This window comes from Hemicordylus capensis, chromosome 4 (genome assembly GCF_027244095.1).
Source record: "Hemicordylus capensis ecotype Gifberg chromosome 4, rHemCap1.1.pri, whole genome shotgun sequence".
Lineage (NCBI taxonomy): Eukaryota > Metazoa > Chordata > Lepidosauria > Squamata > Cordylidae > Hemicordylus > Hemicordylus capensis.
In genome coordinates this window covers 136,725,729-136,744,468 of record NC_069660.1, presented here as the reverse complement: position 1 = coordinate 136,744,468, position 18,740 = coordinate 136,725,729, and the positions used below count along the sequence as shown (strand labels likewise).

The 18,740-nt window shown below is 43.5% G+C and overlaps 2 protein-coding genes across 4 annotated transcripts in view; one reads left to right on the top strand and one right to left on the bottom strand.

Annotated features, from left to right (window-relative positions):
* Positions 1-18,740, bottom strand: part of EEIG2 (EEIG family member 2) — a 157,012-nt gene that overhangs the window by 110,885 nt on the left and 27,387 nt on the right. The window lies entirely within an intron of this gene.
* Positions 1-18,740, top strand: part of SLC25A24 (solute carrier family 25 member 24) — a 60,727-nt gene that overhangs the window by 38,442 nt on the left and 3,545 nt on the right. For all 3 annotated transcript variants that reach the window (XM_053243514.1, XM_053243516.1, XM_053243515.1), the window contains 5 exons: positions 921-1,079; positions 4,472-4,621; positions 11,100-11,207; positions 13,235-13,402; positions 17,033-17,183. In XM_053243514.1, coding sequence (XP_053099489.1) covers positions 921-1,079; positions 4,472-4,621; positions 11,100-11,207; positions 13,235-13,402; positions 17,033-17,183 — 736 coding nt within the window. The remainder of the gene's footprint in view (positions 1-920; positions 1,080-4,471; positions 4,622-11,099; positions 11,208-13,234; positions 13,403-17,032; positions 17,184-18,740) is intronic.

The window sequence follows — 18,740 nt, the reverse complement described above, 5'->3', positions numbered from 1 at the left end:
CTTTTGGGACCTATTGAATATATAGATTATTATAGAGATAACGGTTCTCAAATGCATTCTGGTTAATGAATGATGAAAAGGAAAGGCTATATTTAAGCCTGTTAAAACCAAAACTTTATAGGTGACATTGAAAACCAACAATGTAGTACAACCAACAGTACAAGTTGCCTTAGATCACTCAGAAGAAAATGATTCTCCCACCACCCTATGAGAATTCTGTAGCAATACTACTAATTTGTGATCATGTTTCAGATTCAACTTAGGTAAATTCTGCAAGCATTTGTAGTCCAGTTCCCATGACTAAGTCCCATTAATAGCAATGGAATGAAGTTTAGTAATAACTAACATTTTCTGGATATCCTATATGTGTAAAAAAACTAATAAACAATATTTGGATCGTTCAACTTAATTGAAAAGCGTCAGGGGGAAGGAATAGCTCATGATAGATTTGCCAGACTGCCCACATTGTTTATACCTGGTGCCATGTATTTTGCCTTTAAAAAAAAAATTCAGTGAAGGTAAAAATACTTGGATGAATTACTTGGACTGATAATCTCTTTAGGAAGTTGTCAAGAGGGTAATCTTGGTAATCCCTAAGAGCTGCCTAGAAGAAAGTTTAACCGTGCTTTGTAATCAGTTGGATTTCAGCTTGGTCTGGAAAGCTTTGTGTATCCTGATGCAATGTCTTTATTGCAGCCATATTCAAGGCAGAAATTTATTATTATATTTAATGATGATGGTGCAATTTTTGAAATGGTGGGTTTTAGATAGCATTATTTCAGATTCCATACCCTTTTTATCTTTTCTTCAAGCTTTATAGAGTTTCCTCCTTATGAATTCCTCCTTATGGGGCTATCTGCTAGAATTTTAAGTTGTTCAGTGGCACATGTGTTTCTCTCTTTTGCTTTGCTTCTTACCAGGTATTGGACATAGGAGATAGTTTAGCTGTCCCAGATGAATTCACAGAAGAGGAGAGAAAGTCCGGCCAATGGTGGAGGCAACTCTTATCAGGAGCAGTTGCTGGCGCTGTATCTCGAACAGGCACAGCACCACTGGACCGACTTAAAGTCATGATGCAGGTGGGTTATGTCCCAAAGTATTTTGAAAGCCTAGTACCCAGCATCCAAATGGCAACTTTGGACTTGCCCAAGAGTTTGGGCACATCCAGTGGCACTTTATGTTTTTGAAGAGTAGGCCACCACCATGTCATTTCATGAATTGTTTTGGGAAGTCTCCTCAGTTTCAAAAGGAGTTTTCCATGTAGCATGGATGCAGGATGGGGGCGGGTCAGTGGTGGTGGGGGCACTGTTATCTGAAGCAGAAGTTCAAAGTCCTCTGGGCACCAACATTTGCACACCAGTTGGTGTAAATCTTGGATGATTTCTGACCTAGGGGTATTTCCCTTTTGTCTATTCTAAGAGATAGAATTGAACTATGGCACGTTTAAGAGAAGCTCCATATCATAGAGCTTATTTATAAGAACCTCTGTTTAGAGAGTCTGGTGTACTAATAATTATGAAAATGTGACATAAAAAGCTAGCAGAATGCGAGATGTCTAAAATATGACTGCCTGCACGACAGGACTAAGTAGTCTGGGGCTTGGACTTTGTTATCTAGAATATTTTTTCCTACACTTTAATATTGGTATGTTTGATGCATCTTACTGGTTTTCACTCAGCATGTAAATGTTGTATTTTTAATGAGCCATGAATTGGTTTCTTGCTTGCTTCAGTAAAAACTGTTTAATCAGTGTGTTTGCCCCATTACAAATAATGAGAAATAAAAAATATGACTTGGCATCATAGAATGAAGTCAACTCTTGAAAAATAACATATGTGGGTAATATAATATCTGCAGTGTGTATTTTTTTTACCATACTGTGATATTTATTTTCCAGGGTTAGGGGATCTTGAAAGTATGCTTTTTATTTTAATTCTCCCCATCTGCTCAGTCCTTTTAAGGAATCAGTGTGAAATGACAGAGCACAGATATTTATGAATGAATATACTTCTGTGCTTCCTTCTGAATAAGTAGCAAAGAAGATAGAAATACCAAAAGTATTTGATAAGTAATATATCTTGGTAATATTGTTAGTATAGGTGTAGCGCTCTCTCTCTCTCTCTCTCTCTCTCTCTCTCTCTCTCTCGCGCGCGCGCGCGCTCTCTCTCTCTCGCTCTCTCTCTAGCCCTGCAGCACCACCAATAGACATAACACTTTACAAACTTTTAAAAGTATTACTTTGTAATAAAAAGTAACATAAGCAAGATAGATGTGTCTCTGCGCTGATGAGCTTACAGTCTAAATTTGAATGATGGAGAGGAAAACAAAGGGACTAATGGTTATTGAGGGGCTAATGCAGTTGCATGTCTTTGCCCTTTGTTTGTTTGAACATGACCATGCAGTTCTCTCTGTTTTAAATAAGAAACAGCACCTGTTGTATAGAAAGAGGAGGTGGGGATCCAGTTCTAACAGTAAAAGGGACGTGTGAGTAAGGTCCGTTGAATTCTCCCTTTGCTTGTTGCTTAATTCCCTGCTTCTCTCTCCATCCAGCTGAGGTAACTTCTGGTGTCAGAACTTAGCTGAGATAATTTGTGGGGAGATAAGCTGCACAGTGGAAGTTCTCACTGTCTCACCATGTGACCTTTTACTGTTAACCCCCCCCACACACACACACCCCAAACCACCACTATTTCTCCATGATTGGGGAGTTCCGTGTTTAGACCTCTAGTTTGGCCCTACTGGGATAGACCAAAAGCTTCACAGGAAAGATGAGGCTAGAGGAGGGATTGGAAGGAAGATCTAGAGGTGGGGCATCTCAGGTGGTGGCTTTTTTCTATTCTGCCAAGGGAAGGAAGAAGACTTCACTGGATACATACATCTTCATTATGGACAGGTAAGAGTCTGACACACGGATCTTGTACAGTTGGCACAAAAGATCCTTTAGTCAGACATCTTCTGGGAAGGTCTGGTTATGGTTGCCACCAGCTCGTTTGGTGGCAACTTGGGAGCGGGCCTTCTCAGTGGCTACCCTGGGGCTTTGGAATATGCTCCCTGTCAAAAAAAGAGCATCTGCCTCTCTGATTGCTTTTAGGGAGCCCCTCACCTGTTCTCTCAGGCTTTTAACTGAAATTTATTTTAAATTGTTTAATTGGTTTTGAAATGTTTTATAATTGTTTTTATTGTTTTATATTTGTTGTTTTAGATTGTGTACACCACCTAGAGATACACATATCAGGTGGTATACAAATATGCGAAATAAATACCACGTGTGCACCTGGCACTTTATTCCTTTTTTCCTTATCTATATATCTATATATTTAATTCTCCTAAACATACCCATTGCTAATCCCATGTGTTGCAGCTCTCGCAAGAGCAGCTCCCTGAGGGATAGCAAAGGGGACAAGAGACAATGGCAGCGGGCTGGCCTGGCCATGGCCCGGCCGCCAGTCGGCCGGAGGAGGTGGCGGCAGGCCAGCCTGGCCCTGGCCTGGCTGCTGGTTGGCCGGAGGCGGCGGCAGCAGGGTGGCCTGGCCCGGCTGCCCGCTGGAAGGAGGGGATGGGAGGAAGTTGTGGGCCAGCCTGGCTCTGGCCCGGCCGCCGGTCGTCTGGAAGAGGCGGCAGCAGGCCGGCCTGGCCCAGCTGACCCCCAGGAGGAGGAGGTGGGAGGAGGTGGCAGGCCGGCCTGGGCCAGCCTCCAGGAGGAGAGGGGTGGGAGCAGGTGGTGGGCTGGCCGGCCCACCTGCCAGAAAGCACGGTTGGGGGCCCAAGAAGCAGACGGTGGTGTGTGTGTGTTTGTGACCAGTTGGCCAGCCAGAAAGCCAGGCATGCTGGTGTGGTGGTGGGAACTGCGGTGGTGGGTGGGCCAGCCGGAGGAGCAGATGCTCTGTGCCTGGCCCAGCTAGTTTTATTTATTCAATTTTTATACTGCCTTTCAGTATACAACAGTTCAAGGTGGTTTACAAAAGTTAAAATAGAGTAAAGCATGTCACATGGAGTACCATGCCATTTTCCTTCCCCCTGGCCTGGAACAAGCTGTAGCTGAATGGAAGATAGGTGGGGAGAGAGAGGCTTTCTTGCTCTTTTCAAGGAAAATTTTGGAAGTTCTTTCCCATATCTTCTGCCCAGTAGGTGCTTAGGGAGGACAGTTTTAAATGGAACAAGGCCAGGAGAGGAAAGGGTTAAATGGCTTCTCATGCAGCCCTCCCAGGCTCCTTTGGGTTTTAATAAAAATAAAATGCAAAGGAGAGAACGGCAAATTTTTGTTTAATGCATAATTTGAGCCTTAGTTGTACATTAAGATGCAAGTTGGGAAAACCTTCATTGCAGACTTTTGAATGATTTGTTTTTTATTTCCTAAAGGGTTTGCTCACTTTATCTCTGTCTTTTAAATGTAGTAAAGCTTTATTGTTCATGATGCATTCTATATATTTCATGTAATTAGATTTATTTTCTATTTCTGTACTATATATAGGTCCATGGCTCAAAGTCAAAAATGAACATAGCAGGTGGCTTGCAGCAGATGGTGAAAGAAGGAGGCGTTCGCTCGCTTTGGAGGGGAAACGGTGTCAATGTTGTTAAAATTGCACCTGAAACAGCTATTAAGTTCTGGGCATATGAACGGGTAATATATTAAATCACAGTGATTAACACTAAGTGAAGCCAACTCATCTGAACACAAATGAGAGTCTATAAAATGTGTAAAGTTATTTTGCTCTATTGAGATTGATTACATCACTTTAAAAAAAAGAAAGCAAAATGTGAACCATTTAAATTTGACTTCAGCGCATCTTAAACATGTTTAATTAACTGTATGCTGGACTTCAGTGAGTGACCTGGGCTCTGCTTCAGTTTGGATTTTACTCGGCAACCCACTCAAAACAGAGCATGCTCGATAAGCCCCTTCTGCAGTTCATATACAGTATTCTTCCGAGGTCAAAATTCACTGAGCTGTAATAAGATGGTCTCACTATGGATTTCAGAGTTATATTTACATCCCAATCAGCTTTCATAGGTTATGTAAAGGCCTAATCCTCTTCTAGGAGAAAGTGTTCTCTTGAGATGGAACATAGCACTGTGGCTGTCTTTGGTTCTTTTAAACCAATGTCATCTCCAACTTGAAAAGTTCTGAAAACTACAGCATGTATTTATTAAGTCATATATACAGCTTACTCTTTCTCCAAGGAGCTCAGGGTGACATACACAGGACAAGCCCATTTTATCCTCACAACAGCCTTGTGAAGTTGGTGAGAATGGGGGAAAAATGACTTGCTAAGGGCCATCCCAGTGAGGATCTGCATCCTGGGCGTCTTGCCCCAGATCCAGCAATTTTCCAATTGACCACTGGTTTACATGTGACATCTGAATGATTTTCTTTATTTAAAAAGTTATGGTTGCTTATATACAGAAGAGGGGAGAAAATGGATGTGATTATTTGTACTGTTGGAATTGTCCAAAGTTTATCAGTGGTCGCTTTTGATGAAGCTTTTGCTCTCGTGATTAAAATAGGGATGCTCCAAGAGCAAGTTGAGACAAGTATTTAAAGCGTATCCAGAATGGCCATTTGGATTAATGCAATAAAGAGATGTGCCAGGAGAGTATCTGGATGTCCTTAGAGTATGTTGCAATGAGTGCAGGTATTTGGAGCAAATGTAGAGAAGCCGTTTGGATTAATAGCCCCACCCTCCTGTGCTAAAGGAATGTGTCCATGGAGGACCTCATGGCAGGTGCGCTCTAGGCATGTCCCCTTCCTAATCACGTGGGCCAGCATTGAATCATCTGAACTGGTCCTGGGCCACCTTATCTCCTAGGAAAATTACATAAGAACAGCCCTGCTGGATTAGGCCCAAGGCCCATCCAGTCCAGCATCCTGTTTCTTCATTTCCTGCAGTAATGTTGCTTTTTTACTATGCTGAGGCTAGAGGGAAAGGACTCTCATCAGGCCCCTCTACTGAGGTGTGTGCCCAGCTTCACAGCTGAAATGACAGGCATGTATACCAGCAAATTAATAGCATCCGTCTTTCCTGCTTGCTTAAAGCAGGCTGCTTTTTTAAAAAAAGTGCTCTTTAAAAAAGGTGTATATATCTATTCATTTAAATTGGCCACTGTATTTAACCCTCATCCCCTGGGGATTTCTACCCCCAGCTGCATAAATATGTGTAAACAAGCAAACCACTGCACTCTCAGCTGTGCCCTTGTTGTCACACTCTTAACTGCACTTTGGTACACAGTATATCCACAAGTGTGGCCCCTCACCAGTTACAGTATTTATGTTATTAATAAAAATATGACTCAGGATAGAAAATCATCTCAAAATGCATGGACTCCCTATGGTGGGGTGGTTCCTATCCCATTACCATGTTAAGTCAATTGGGAGAAAAACCACCCTGGAAATTTATGGCCTTTCTATGGTGGGATGGTTTCTATCTCATTCCCATGTTAAATCGTTTGGGATACGAGAACATCCTGTTTCTCTTTGGAAACTTCAGTTTCATTTCCATTTGCAAGCTTAGTTGACCTTGAAATATTATAGTGTCTGAAATAGACTGAGGCACTGCATAATTCTGTCCTCCCGAGTTAGGGTGGATGAAACCAGCCCCTCCCACAGTGTCAGACCTAGTGTTTGGATCAAGTAAACCATTCAGAAGCATCTGACCTTGCAGAAGTATGGATATTAGCCACCAGAACAAAGCCAAAAGCAAGTTGAAACACATATTTAAAGTGTTTCCAGAACAGCAGCAAACACAACGTCAGCTTAAGTAAGCCTAGAATCAGTGGATCAACCATTCACTGGTTGTTTTACTGTCTCTGGTGTTTTACTGTTTCTCCTAGTGGGACACAGCCCCTCAAAATGGGCTGCTTTGGCCCTGATGCTGTTGCATGTGCAGGGCTGTGTTCATCTGAATGTGTCCTCAGAAAATTGTAGTGTGGGATAACATTTTTCCTTGTATCCAGCTGGCAGAGACTCTTATGAGCAAAGAGTTGACCTATGTAGGCCCTGTGAGACACGAGCAGCCAGACATACCCTCAGACATGCAAGCACATTCATAAAGGGAACCACTGTCATCTGTATTTGGCTTAGATAAACAGAAGATGAAGGTTTTGTATATATACAAGAAGTGTGGCCCCAAGGATAGCTGACAAGAAACCAGACAAAAGATGTGATGATTGTGGGAGACTGGCCAATAAAGTGCACTTGACTAGCTCCCAGACTGTGCTGATTGCCTTTAGGTCAGTCACAGCATGTCCTTTCAGCTGAAATACTGAGAAGTAAGACGCTGAAGCATGGATTCTCATTCGTGTAGAGTTTGAAATGTTCATTTTTCTTAGCTAACAACTCACATTCCCAGTGAGTCGTGCAGTCACACAGGGCGCCATACTTGGGGTGTAGATGTCACCACTGCACTCCCAGGAAGTGAAATATTAAATTATTGTAGTTGTGGAAAATTGGGGGCCATTCAGTGTAACCAATTGGACTATGCAGTCGTAGTTAGTCCTACTTGTGAGTTAAAAAACCATGACTCAGAATAAGGGTTAAAAGTGGGGGGGGGGGAGTGCTGCAAAATTGCTCCAGGAATGGTGGTGGAGGTGGTATAGTAACATAATAGATCCAGCCAATCAGTGCTATCCATAGCTGGCTTCTCTGTAAACATGTAGAGCTGGTGTTTTCAGAGCTTGATTTGGGAGGATAAATTTGTGTGTTATCCAGACTAGATAAGAGCAATTCCAGATTAGCCACACTGCATTTGCCTTCACTCTTTGGTAGCTAGAAAATAAGTGTCGAAGGGAGTTTGTAACTATGGGCAGATACTGAAAATGTATCTTTGTGTGTTCATGATGTTCAGATCTGATGCATGTTGCTATTCTCAAGAGAAAGCATTCAGTCTATCTGTGGGGATCAAAGAATGCCTCACATAGAGATTTAGGCTAATACTGTAATTTTGGGCAGAAAGACCAGATCGGTATAAAAGCCACAGTAAGGGGGAAAAGGCTGAAATATTGCAGAAACCCAGCAGAAACGCCGCATCAGCGTAAACACCGCAGTTAGAGTGGGACATCATGCATTACTTTTTCAGTTGTGTTGAACGCTTAAAATTTTACAACAGCTTGATCCTGAATTCTAGCATAAACAACACATCAGCGTAAACACCACAAATGGCAATAAACAACTTTTAATAACGTACCTGCCACAGCCTTTCTACCCCAAATGATGGTATTTTATAAATATACTCTCTTAGCAGCTCATTTGTAGGATGCTGTGGATAATGTCACAGTGCACCAGACAGAAATCCATCCAGTATCAGTAGGAAGTTATTGTGGACTTGTTGAATTTCTGCCTCTACATTTACTATAGCGGGTGGCATTTTGAGGAAGCACTGTGCTTTGTAAAGATGCATTTGGCAGGATTTCATCAAACGCATCTCTAGGAAATGCTTGGGGAAGGTGCACCTGTGGAAATCCTGGTGGGACTCATCCATCCCCAGCCCACCATTGAGCTGAAAGACCAAGGCAACATGTAGGTGCATGGAACCTAATTTGTAAAGGCAGCATAATATACAAGGCTGTGTAAAGCAGTGTTCTTCATTGCATGGGCTGCTGGTAGCAGGGGCGTAGCTAAGTTAGAGGGACCCATGTTCATCCCTCTCTCTGGTGGCCCCCCAGAGTGAGGGAGATAGTGAAGAAAATAGGGAGGGATGGAACTGGAGGGCCCTCAGGAGCTGGGGGCCCATGTTCTTTGAACCCTTTCGCTCAATTATAGCTATGCCCCTGGCTGGTAGCCCCCCTGACTTGCCTCTCCCCTGGCAGGGCACGCTCCCCTGCACCTTCTGCCATATCTTCTGAGTGGCAGTAGGAGATGAGGAAGACAGGAAGGTGGCTGGTGAGCACTTTCAGCACACACCGCTGCGGGGCAGATGCTGGACCAAGCACAGGCCTGTGGCAGAAGGCACTGGCAGTGTGCTGGCGGTGGGGATGGGGACATGGCAGCGGCCCTTGTCACATAACCAGTAAAGGTCACTGGTGTGAAGTTTTTACTGTTCAGTGGCATAGAAATTAAGGTGATCACCTTAACCTGCAATGTACATGCTTTTTAGAGCATGAATGAAAATTGTAAGCACCTTAACTCTCATCTTAAACCAAAAATATTTTGATATTTGAATTTCATGGTTTTTTGCAAAGGCACTAAATTATGTCAGTACTTGAGTATGTGTGTTAAAATTTTACCTCTATAATGTAACAGAATTTTAGGATGTATTAAACATACACTGAATTATGCCCTGCAGTTTAAAACCAATTCAGCAGAAAGTTATAAGAGAAAAAGGAACAGAGAGAAAACCAATGCCCATAAAAGGCAAGGAAGGGATAGGAAATGGTTGTTTAACTATACAAATGCCAGAGGGCACACATAATTTCCTTATCAGGCAGCTGTGTTCAGAACCAGGAAGTCACTGTCTAGGACTTGTACCTCCCAGCTCTGGTCTCAGAACCCTCAATGGACAAAATTGCTGATCTGCACCCTTGGTTGATTTTACCTTCTTGATATGGGGACTTCAAACACTAATTACTAAAAAAAAATACTAGGTGGATGTTTGTCAAACAAACAAAGGTACTAGCCCATCCTGCATTCCCCTCCACCCCGATAACATTAAAGAGGCATTAATATTCAAAAAAAGAAAAAAGGAACATGATCTGTGGTAAAAAGTGGTCTCCAGCACTCAACCCGCGCTTCTTTTTAGAAGCTGATATTTAAACTGCTGTATCTCAGCCATTTCCCAATGTATCTGCACCAGATTTGGACGGGCGGTAGTCCATTTCACCTAGTTAATGTGTACAATATTTCAAGGAGATTAGATACATCTATATATTTAATTCTCCTGGGTGTGCATTTCGAATGTGCATCCCGGCAGCCCAGCTGATTGGCTGGGCTGCGGAGGCGCCTGATTGGGTAAGGCGCACCCAGGAGAATAGCGGCAGCGGCGGCCATGGCCGCTGGCGGGCCGGCCTGGCAGCGGCAGGGAGGACAGGCCGAGGAGCGAGGAGGCGGCAGCGCAGCGGGCCCCAATACTGGGGTGGGGGTTGGCAGGCCCGACAGATGGCGGCGGCGGCTCTCGGCGGCCCCCACTGGTGGCGGCGACGGCTCTCGGTGGCCCCGCTGGCGGCTCTCGGCGGCCCCGCTGGCGGCGGCGGCGGCGGCTCTCAGCCCGGCGGTGAGCCCACTGTGGCGGCATGCCTCCGGAGACTGGGGTGGGGGGAGAGAGGCGGCGGGTCTGGCCCGGCCACAGAGGCGAGGCGGCGGCGGCGGGCCGAGCCGCGGCACTCGGCCCGGCCAGAGACTGGGGCGGTGAGGAGAGAGGTAGCTGGCCCCAAAGAGTGCACAGATGCTCTGTGCAGGGGTCGGCTTGTAGTTTAGATTTTATGAGTAACAAGTTAATTTTAGCCCATTGAATAACGGGCGCTAGGAAGAGAAGGGGCCCATATTCACCCTTACGCCCGGCTCCATCGCCGCCAGGCCTCAGCGGCGGCTCTGCCGCCACCTCGGCCAGCTTCCCCCGCCGCTTCTCCCCCCTGCCCGGCTTCAGGCCCCAAATTCTCCCTCCCGGCTCCGGCGCGGCGGAGCCTTGGCCGGCTTCCCCCGCCGCCTTTCCCCCCCTCATTCAGCGGCCGGGCGGACTCTGGGGGCGCCGCTGCTGGCCTCCGCGGCCGGGCTGGGCCATTCGCAGTCGGCTCTGTGCCGCCGGCCGCCGCCAGCCTCCGTGCCGCCGCCGGCCTCTGCTCCGTCTTTTTTGGCTGAGGCGGCGGCTCTGCCGCCGCCTCGGCCAGTTTCCCCCGCCGCCACACACCCGACCTTTTCGGGGCGGCCGCTTCTGGCCTCCCAAGATGGCCACCGGTAGTGTCTCCCTTGCACTGTTCTGGGCATGCGCTTTGCACATGCCCAGTACAGGCCAGGGAGGCACGAACACACGCCTTGGTGTCCACGGACGGACACCAAGGCTTTTATTATAGAGGATAGAATAGTCAGGGTGGAACACTATTTTAACTCCTCATTTTAACGTATACAGACACTATTGTGCCTGCATAATACTGTTTTTGTATCTAATATGCAGTATAAGAAGATGTTTATTAATGAAGATGGAAAGATAGGAACTATGGAAAGATTTATATCCGGTTCCCTGGCTGGGGCAACTGCACAGACTTCTATTTATCCCATGGAGGTAAGTATTGGAGGACTTGCACTATTGGAAATGCACTATTGTCTTTCTGAGACACAACCCTTTGTGGAAAGTGTGGTCAGTACTGTGCAGTGCTTTTAAAATGTATTTATTCTGCAAACTCTTTGAATTATTATGTTACCTAGTAAAGGCTACATATATAGCTAAGATGAGCCCTGTTTTAAGTCTGATGTTTCAGAGGAGATAAAGATCATTGGTAAAGTTTGCAAGCAGAAAGGCCAAGGTTTGATTCTTGGCATTTCTAGTTAAAGCATGTCAGGTAATGGGGCTGGAAATATAGGAAGAACCCTACTGGATCTGGCTAAGGCTCATCTAGTTCATTGTCCTGTTTGCCCAACTGGGCAGTCAGATGCCTTCCGAGAAGCCCACAAACAGGAGATGAAGATGTACCTCCTCTCCTGCCATTGCTCTCCTGCAACTGGTATTTAGAGACATAACCCTCTGGTTGAAGATATTTTCATAGTTTTTCTCGAAGGAGGAAAGCTTTAAACCCTGCAGAGCTCCTCCCAATGAAAGGAGACAGTTCTGAGCTAGTTGGACCATTTGTCTGTCTTAGTATAAAGCAGCTCATTATATAACTGTGAATGGAGGGAGAAAGAGACCTCGCAACTGGGGCAGCGGTACTCTAATCATATGTCCTGATAAGCAGGGGAAGGGGTGATGGAGTACCCAGTGAAGGACCCTTCAGGCATTTCTCTTTCTGTAATAGCATATTAAATAGTTCAGTTGTAGCATATTAACTAGTTCAGTTGAATTTTCTTCATTGTGACAAGCAGGAAAAAAGTGGCGAAGGGAAGAAGCTATGCAGTGCATTTTAAATAGAGTTGCACTGTTCTTGCCTTCAGTTACAACTCTACAGATTTGATTATTTGGGCACAGGGTTCTGAAACATATGTGGCAGGTCTCTTGAAGGGTGTGTAGGTCATAGCTCTTTTCAGAATCTGAGTTGCCTACAGCTACACACCTGCCTTTGATCCACTGCTTTCTGCATTGCTGAATCTAACCTCAGAAAAATGCCAGCCATTAATGTCAAACAATGGATATCCCCCAAAAAACAGGCCAATGGAACTGTGATAGAATTAGTTACACTTTTATGGCCCTGTTTTGGGGAGATATTGGTTGTATTTTTTATTGACAGCAATTCTGTGCTGATTGCTGGCTCTTATTTCCATGAGATGGTGGGTGACAATGTTAAAAAAACACACCCCTAAAGTAACAGTTAATAAATACATACAGTAAATAAATAAAATAAAAAACTCATATTTGATACCATTAAGATAGAATCATAATAGCATTTAGGCCTATAATACTAAAGAGGATGTCCCCTCTTTTCACTGAGACTGTTAGTGTACCAAATGTCAAAGTGACAGGTGCACAGAGCACCCTCCACCACAAAACAAAGTTAGAACATGCTTGCACAAAATATTGCCCATGGGTACTGGTCAGTTTTCAGAGCCTGCCAGGCCTTACTCCTTCTGTATACAGCCTGTAGGCTTTGAAGTAACTGAGGGAAATAACTTCCAGAGTACTTACAAGGATCACAGGCATTACTAATTGCCATAGGGATTCTGCAAGAGGGTGCACTTCTTGGTTGATGGCTTTAGCAATCCAGGGCAGTGCGAAAACTTGAGGGCTTGCTCCAGCATTTTTCTACATTAAAACTGGGGGCTACTTGCAATCTTGGGCCCACTCTATAGGGAAAATGCAGGCTGCATTGACTATTTTTGGTAATAAGATGGCCCTTGGCATGGATTGAATTATTCACCCTTGCCCTAAACCCTCCCACCATCACCAGAAGTCCATGTCTGGCATCTTTCAGAGATCGTTCTCCTTCTCTTTGAACTAACATTTAGTGATGGAGATTAATTCTCAGGAAGGTCTGGATTTTTAGCACTTCTCTAAAAAACAGAGATAAATAGCACACTGTTCTTGATTTAGTAGCACAGTGTTCTTGATTTGGAGCATTTGGATAGAAACATGATTAACTCAAATATTTTCTCAACGTTTAGGTTTTAAAGACCAGATTGGCTGTGGGCAAAACAGGACAATACTTTGGAATGTTTGACTGTGCGAAGAAAATTTTAAGAAAAGAAGGTGTAAAGGCCTTTTACAAAGGTTATATTCCCAATATTTTGGGCATAATTCCTTATGCTGGCATAGACCTTGCTGTTTATGAGGTGAGTAGAGTTTTTCTGGCATTTCCAAATTTTGCAACCAAAAGAGCCAAAGGTAGTTCTCACGACCAGCCAAAACAGCATAGGAATTGGAAAACCTGGGTGGAGAGGCTTGTGTGGAGCCACGGGACCAACTGCTCCAGGGTAGGGCTACCCAACATTTTAACCCTGGTGTTGACCAAGGTCAGAGTGGGGAAAGGCCCATCTTACCTCGCAGTCCCAATTGTGTGCATTTCTTCACTGTGGAAATATCTTCTCCACTGGAATACTTTTATTTGCGGATTGGAGGTAAGTGGGAGAAGGCAGTGGTGTGAGAGTCTCAAGGTGTCCTCTTCTTGGTACCCCTCCATGTGGGCCTCAGGAGTTGGCTATGGAGCTTTAACCAGGGCCTGACTTGGCTCACCCAGTATGCCACTCATGTGACTTCAGACAGCAGGTGGGAGATCACATTTTTTTAATTGGCAAAAAAGTCCTTGCAAGATGACAACTAGCACAGTAGGGAGTTGGCAAGGCTAGGGATTTTTGCGTGCGAGGAGATTTTTATGTAGAGGAGTATTAAACAGTGGTATCTGCCAACTATAGCCTGAGCTGGAATGGTCCACTTGGTTCTCCTAGGATTGTGCATCATCCTGTTACTTGTGTATACCAGGCTGCTCTTTCTTGCTGTGCTAACTTATTGCCATTTTATTTTGTATGTTTGTATCCATTTTGTCCTTCTATACATGGCTCTCTATTAATTGCATTTCATAGCCTTTTGCCCCATTGTCTACAAACCTTTTTGGCGTGTGTGTGTGTGTGTGTGTGTGTGTGTGTGTGTGTGTGTGTAAAATCTACCTGCTTAAGATAGAGTACTACTAAATGAATTGAGCTGTTATCTATGAAGGCTTATATGTTACTCTTAAGGTAATATAGGATTCTCTGTTGTGTTTGCTTTAATGCAGCTGTCTTTCTAATGTTTATGTTGTTACCTGGCCTACAACAGCTATAGTCTGCAGTGTAGCTGCTTCTTGTCAGGATTGCAGTGCATCAATCCTAACACTTTTAAGTATGTTTCATTTCATCCTGGAATAATTTTGCAGCATATGCTACCTGTCAGCCTTCTTCTGTGTTGACTCTAATTAGCTGGTGTCATGCTTGCTTGTTCTATAAAACCCTGAATATGTTTCACGTACTATTTAAGTCTTTCTTCTGCATACTTACATAAGGATGTGTTATTGCTTTTATACAAATGATAATTAACATGTACTATAATGTCATTGTCCTTATGAACATCTTTATGATTTCATTCATTATGCTAGTTCAACAGCCATGGTTCTATGGGGTTTTACTTGCAACCAGTTTAGGCTGGAAACAGGTGCTAGTTTTTGAAGAGCTGAAGGCAATTTGAAAGAGGGATCATGCCTTCTGGTGTGTACACTCATCTACCTTTGTCAGATAGTTTTTTTTATTGTTTCAGAAACAGAGGTCAAAAGAAATAATATGATGAACTTTGGGAAGTGAAACTCTTGTGCAGACACATACACGTAGCCATGGAGAAAAACAGAATTCAGCTTCTAATAGTACCACTCTAATCTGCATCACAGCCATGGGTATATTTGTGGATCACATTTGTATCCTGCCCTTCATCCTAGGAACCCAGTGCATCATTTCAGCCTTAACAAGCCTTTAAGGAAGGTTGTGTCCAAGGTCACCTATTAAGCTTCATAATTACTGTGTCTTTGTCCCATAAAAATCCACACAATTCTAGAACTACACCATGCTGGCTGTGATGTAGTTGCTAGAATTTGTGATAAAGGCTAATTAAGAGTTTAGGCAATGGTACAAAAGTCTAAAGTGACAAAAGTGAGACAAAAAGTGACTGCTGTACCAATGCATTAAAAACATTTGAGAACTGGTATAGCTAAGAGTGTGGGTTCTAAGCCAAAAGTCACTGCTTGAAATTCTTCCTCTATAAACCCAAGAGTCGATATCGACTCGACAATGCAACTATACTTTAAACTCACTTATAGTGGGCAGCCTTTAGCCAAAATCTCCCAGCTTCTTTCCCCCAACATTGCATTTAACCCATTTACCAACTGCTTTTCACATTTACTAACCATCTCAGTGTCTTCCTTTTCAAAACCCGCAGTGACTTTTACAACAATTGCACTATTTAGTATATATCTGTTATCTAGTTGCTTTTAAACTTGAACACTTTGTGTTATTTTAAATATGTTAAATTTGTGATTAAATATTTATACATTTTCATCTCTTTTCTTCAGTAAACAAGCTGCCCTAATTATGGCTTTAGAGGTTTCCCATAAAGTAATACTACTTATTCCTGGAATGTCATTTAACTGAAAAGACTTATCTAAAGAAACAATAATACAGGTGGCCCTTGTTACCAGTGTTGGTTCCGTTCTTGTCTACAACCACGGATAATGAAACTGTGGATGAAACTTTGAGTGAATGGGAATTGGTGGCGGGGGGGTTAGGTTCCTGGAGGGCAAAAATAAGAGCAGTAAAGCAACATACAAAGCTCTCCAGCTGTTCAGCAATTCCCCCCAACACCAAATTCTGCTGATTTCTGTAAAAGGAAGTGGGGATTTTTATTTATTTTTTATTTAAAGAGCCATAAAATGGATCTTGTCCACAAAATGGTGGCCTCGGAGGTCATTTCCAGCCACATAGCAACTGGATAGACAAATTTTGAGTGTTTTTAGATCCGCCGATAATGAGGCCGGGTGCACATGGCCAGACAGTGAAGACGTGAAACCATGGTTGCTGGGACTGAAGATAACAAGGGCCTCCTGTATGTTGTTTTGTTTCTTCATTTTGCAAAATGATAGGGAAGATTTAAATTATAGATAGGACTGGGTGTCATCAGCCACACCCAGTCTGGTTGTGCTGTTTGCGGGGTTGGATTTACCATCAGGCAGGGTAAAGTGTCCCACCTCAGTTGGCAGCTTGATGGTACCATAAAAAGGCAAACCAGTTCTGAATAGAACAGAGGAGCCTGCTTTCTACTTCTTTTAACATGGTGACTGTTACCTAGGACCCCCACCCATGTGGTTTGTATCTAGCTGTCAACATATGAGTTACAAGGGAGTGGCCACCATCTTAAGCCAACATGATGAATCAGCAAAAAACAAACAAACAAAAAACCCTTGTCAGGGTCCTCTCACACCCCATAACATTTACTGTGAATTTGGTTGGTATCAGATTGTTAATGTAAATGTTATTAGTGGGGGCGTGGCACATAAACACACAAAGAGACACGATGATCCCATGGACATGGTGATCCCATAAGAAAGTAGGCTACAAATGATCCAATATTAGTTTTATAGTTTCATTCCTGTGAGGAATGCCATTTGGATTTTCTGCTCAGGCACCAAAATCTCTTAGGTTGCCTCTGACTGTTTGCTATCAGCAAAGCTGCTTGCAACACATGCTTTGTATGCCACAAATGTTTCCTTTTTCTATGTAAACCACTTTGAGAATGTCTTTGTTGAAAAGAGGTATATGCATATTCTTAACAACAACATGATTCAGTATAAAAAACTCATATTATTCTACCTCTTTTTGTTTCCTTTCAAATGTCATTTATAGTCTTGAGATAGATCTCAGTTAAAATTCATCACGTTTTCTTGGCAGGCTTTGAAGAAGACATGGCTAGAAAAATATGCAACGGATTCTGCCAACCCTGGTGTCTTAGTATTGCTGGGATGTGGTACTTTGTCCAGCACTTGTGGCCAGTTAGCCAGTTATCCTCTTGCCCTTATCCGAACTCGAATGCAGGCTCAAGGTGAGTGTTTGTGTTATGGTATAGGAGTTAGCACATCTGTGTTGAACAAGTAACAATGGTTCCTTAACCTTAAAGACAGTATTGTCCACAAAATGTTTGGCCACATTTCCCTTTCTTTTCTAGTTGATACATCCCTAAATTTCTCTGTCACTCCACCTATCAGAAACGTCTGCTTCAGAATACAGGAATACCTTGATATCATTATCCATGGATTTGCATATCCATGGTCAGGTAAAAGATACCCGACCTCGACATATGCCAAAAAAGGGGAGGGGGGACATGTCAGTCTTGTGTATCTGTGGGTGAGGGGTGGCCAGAAATGACCACGGAGGTCATTTCTGGCTGCCATTTTGTGTTTTGGAGTTCTGTTTTTTTTAAAATGGAAACAAAACCCTGCAGTTTTCAGCCAATTTGGAGGTGATTTGGTGAGGTGATTAGCACAACTCAGGGGACAAGTGAAGCATGGTAAGGAGCTTCCCTCCCAAATCTGACTGATTTTCTATCATTTTTGATCATTTTCCCGACGACCAGGAACCTAACCCCTGAGATCCCATAGCCCCAATGACACGATATTCGCAGTTTCTGTGTCTGGGAATGGAACCCCCATGAATATCGAGGTCCTCCTGTACTCCAAACGAAGGTGTAGTTCACACAAGGAGCAGATGGGTTGGCAAACCAGTTTCTGGGGTACTTCAAATTACAGATAGTGGGTTCCTGTTGAGGAGTGGGGAATGCTGTTGAGGAGTGGGGAAATGCCTTGCATATCCAAGAGCAGCATATCAAGGAGAATTCTAGTGTGAAACCCTTCTCTCTTAAGCTCTCTTCAGATGTTCAAAGAAAGGGGACACTGTACTTGAGTACAGTGTACCGAGAGCATGCTTGAAGTCTTGCCTCAGCACTGACACACTCAGAAGCCTCACCCTCGCTCTGAACACACTTGTACAGTTTGTCTGCAGAGACAAATGCTGTAAGCATGAAGATACTTTTTCTCTGATCGAAAAGCTGGGGCAGTGTACCAAATACTGTGTTCCCACGTCCCCTTTTTTTGAACATTTAAAAAGGGCTTTAGTTTTTTATGCATGGAGATTTTTTAAAAAATATAAAGGAGCATTAAATCATGTGAGATTCCATCTGTAGTCTGTGGTATAATTGGGGCACAGGTTTACCACCTAGTGAGGACTAGTGCTTTGTCAAATAATGTCAGTGTATATGGTGAAGTATACCGACCTGAAAAGACTTCCACAGGCCAGAACACTGGTCTTGGCAACAATCCAGTCTACAGACTGAAGAATGTGAGGGAGGAAGAGAGAGAAAGGGAAACAAAGAGTTGAGAAGGAGGGGCTGAAGTCTTCTTCTTCTTATTATTATTAGTTGATTGACTGGTTGATTCTTGCTGTATTTGTTTACATAAGAATGTTATACCCTACCTTTCAAATCCCTAGGGCAGTTTAATACTGTATCTATGATTAAAGGGCACTGCTGTGTCTCTTACAGTGGTTTTTTTTTTTTTTTTTTGGCACAGCGGATATAGCATCATTTCACAACATCTATGTTGTT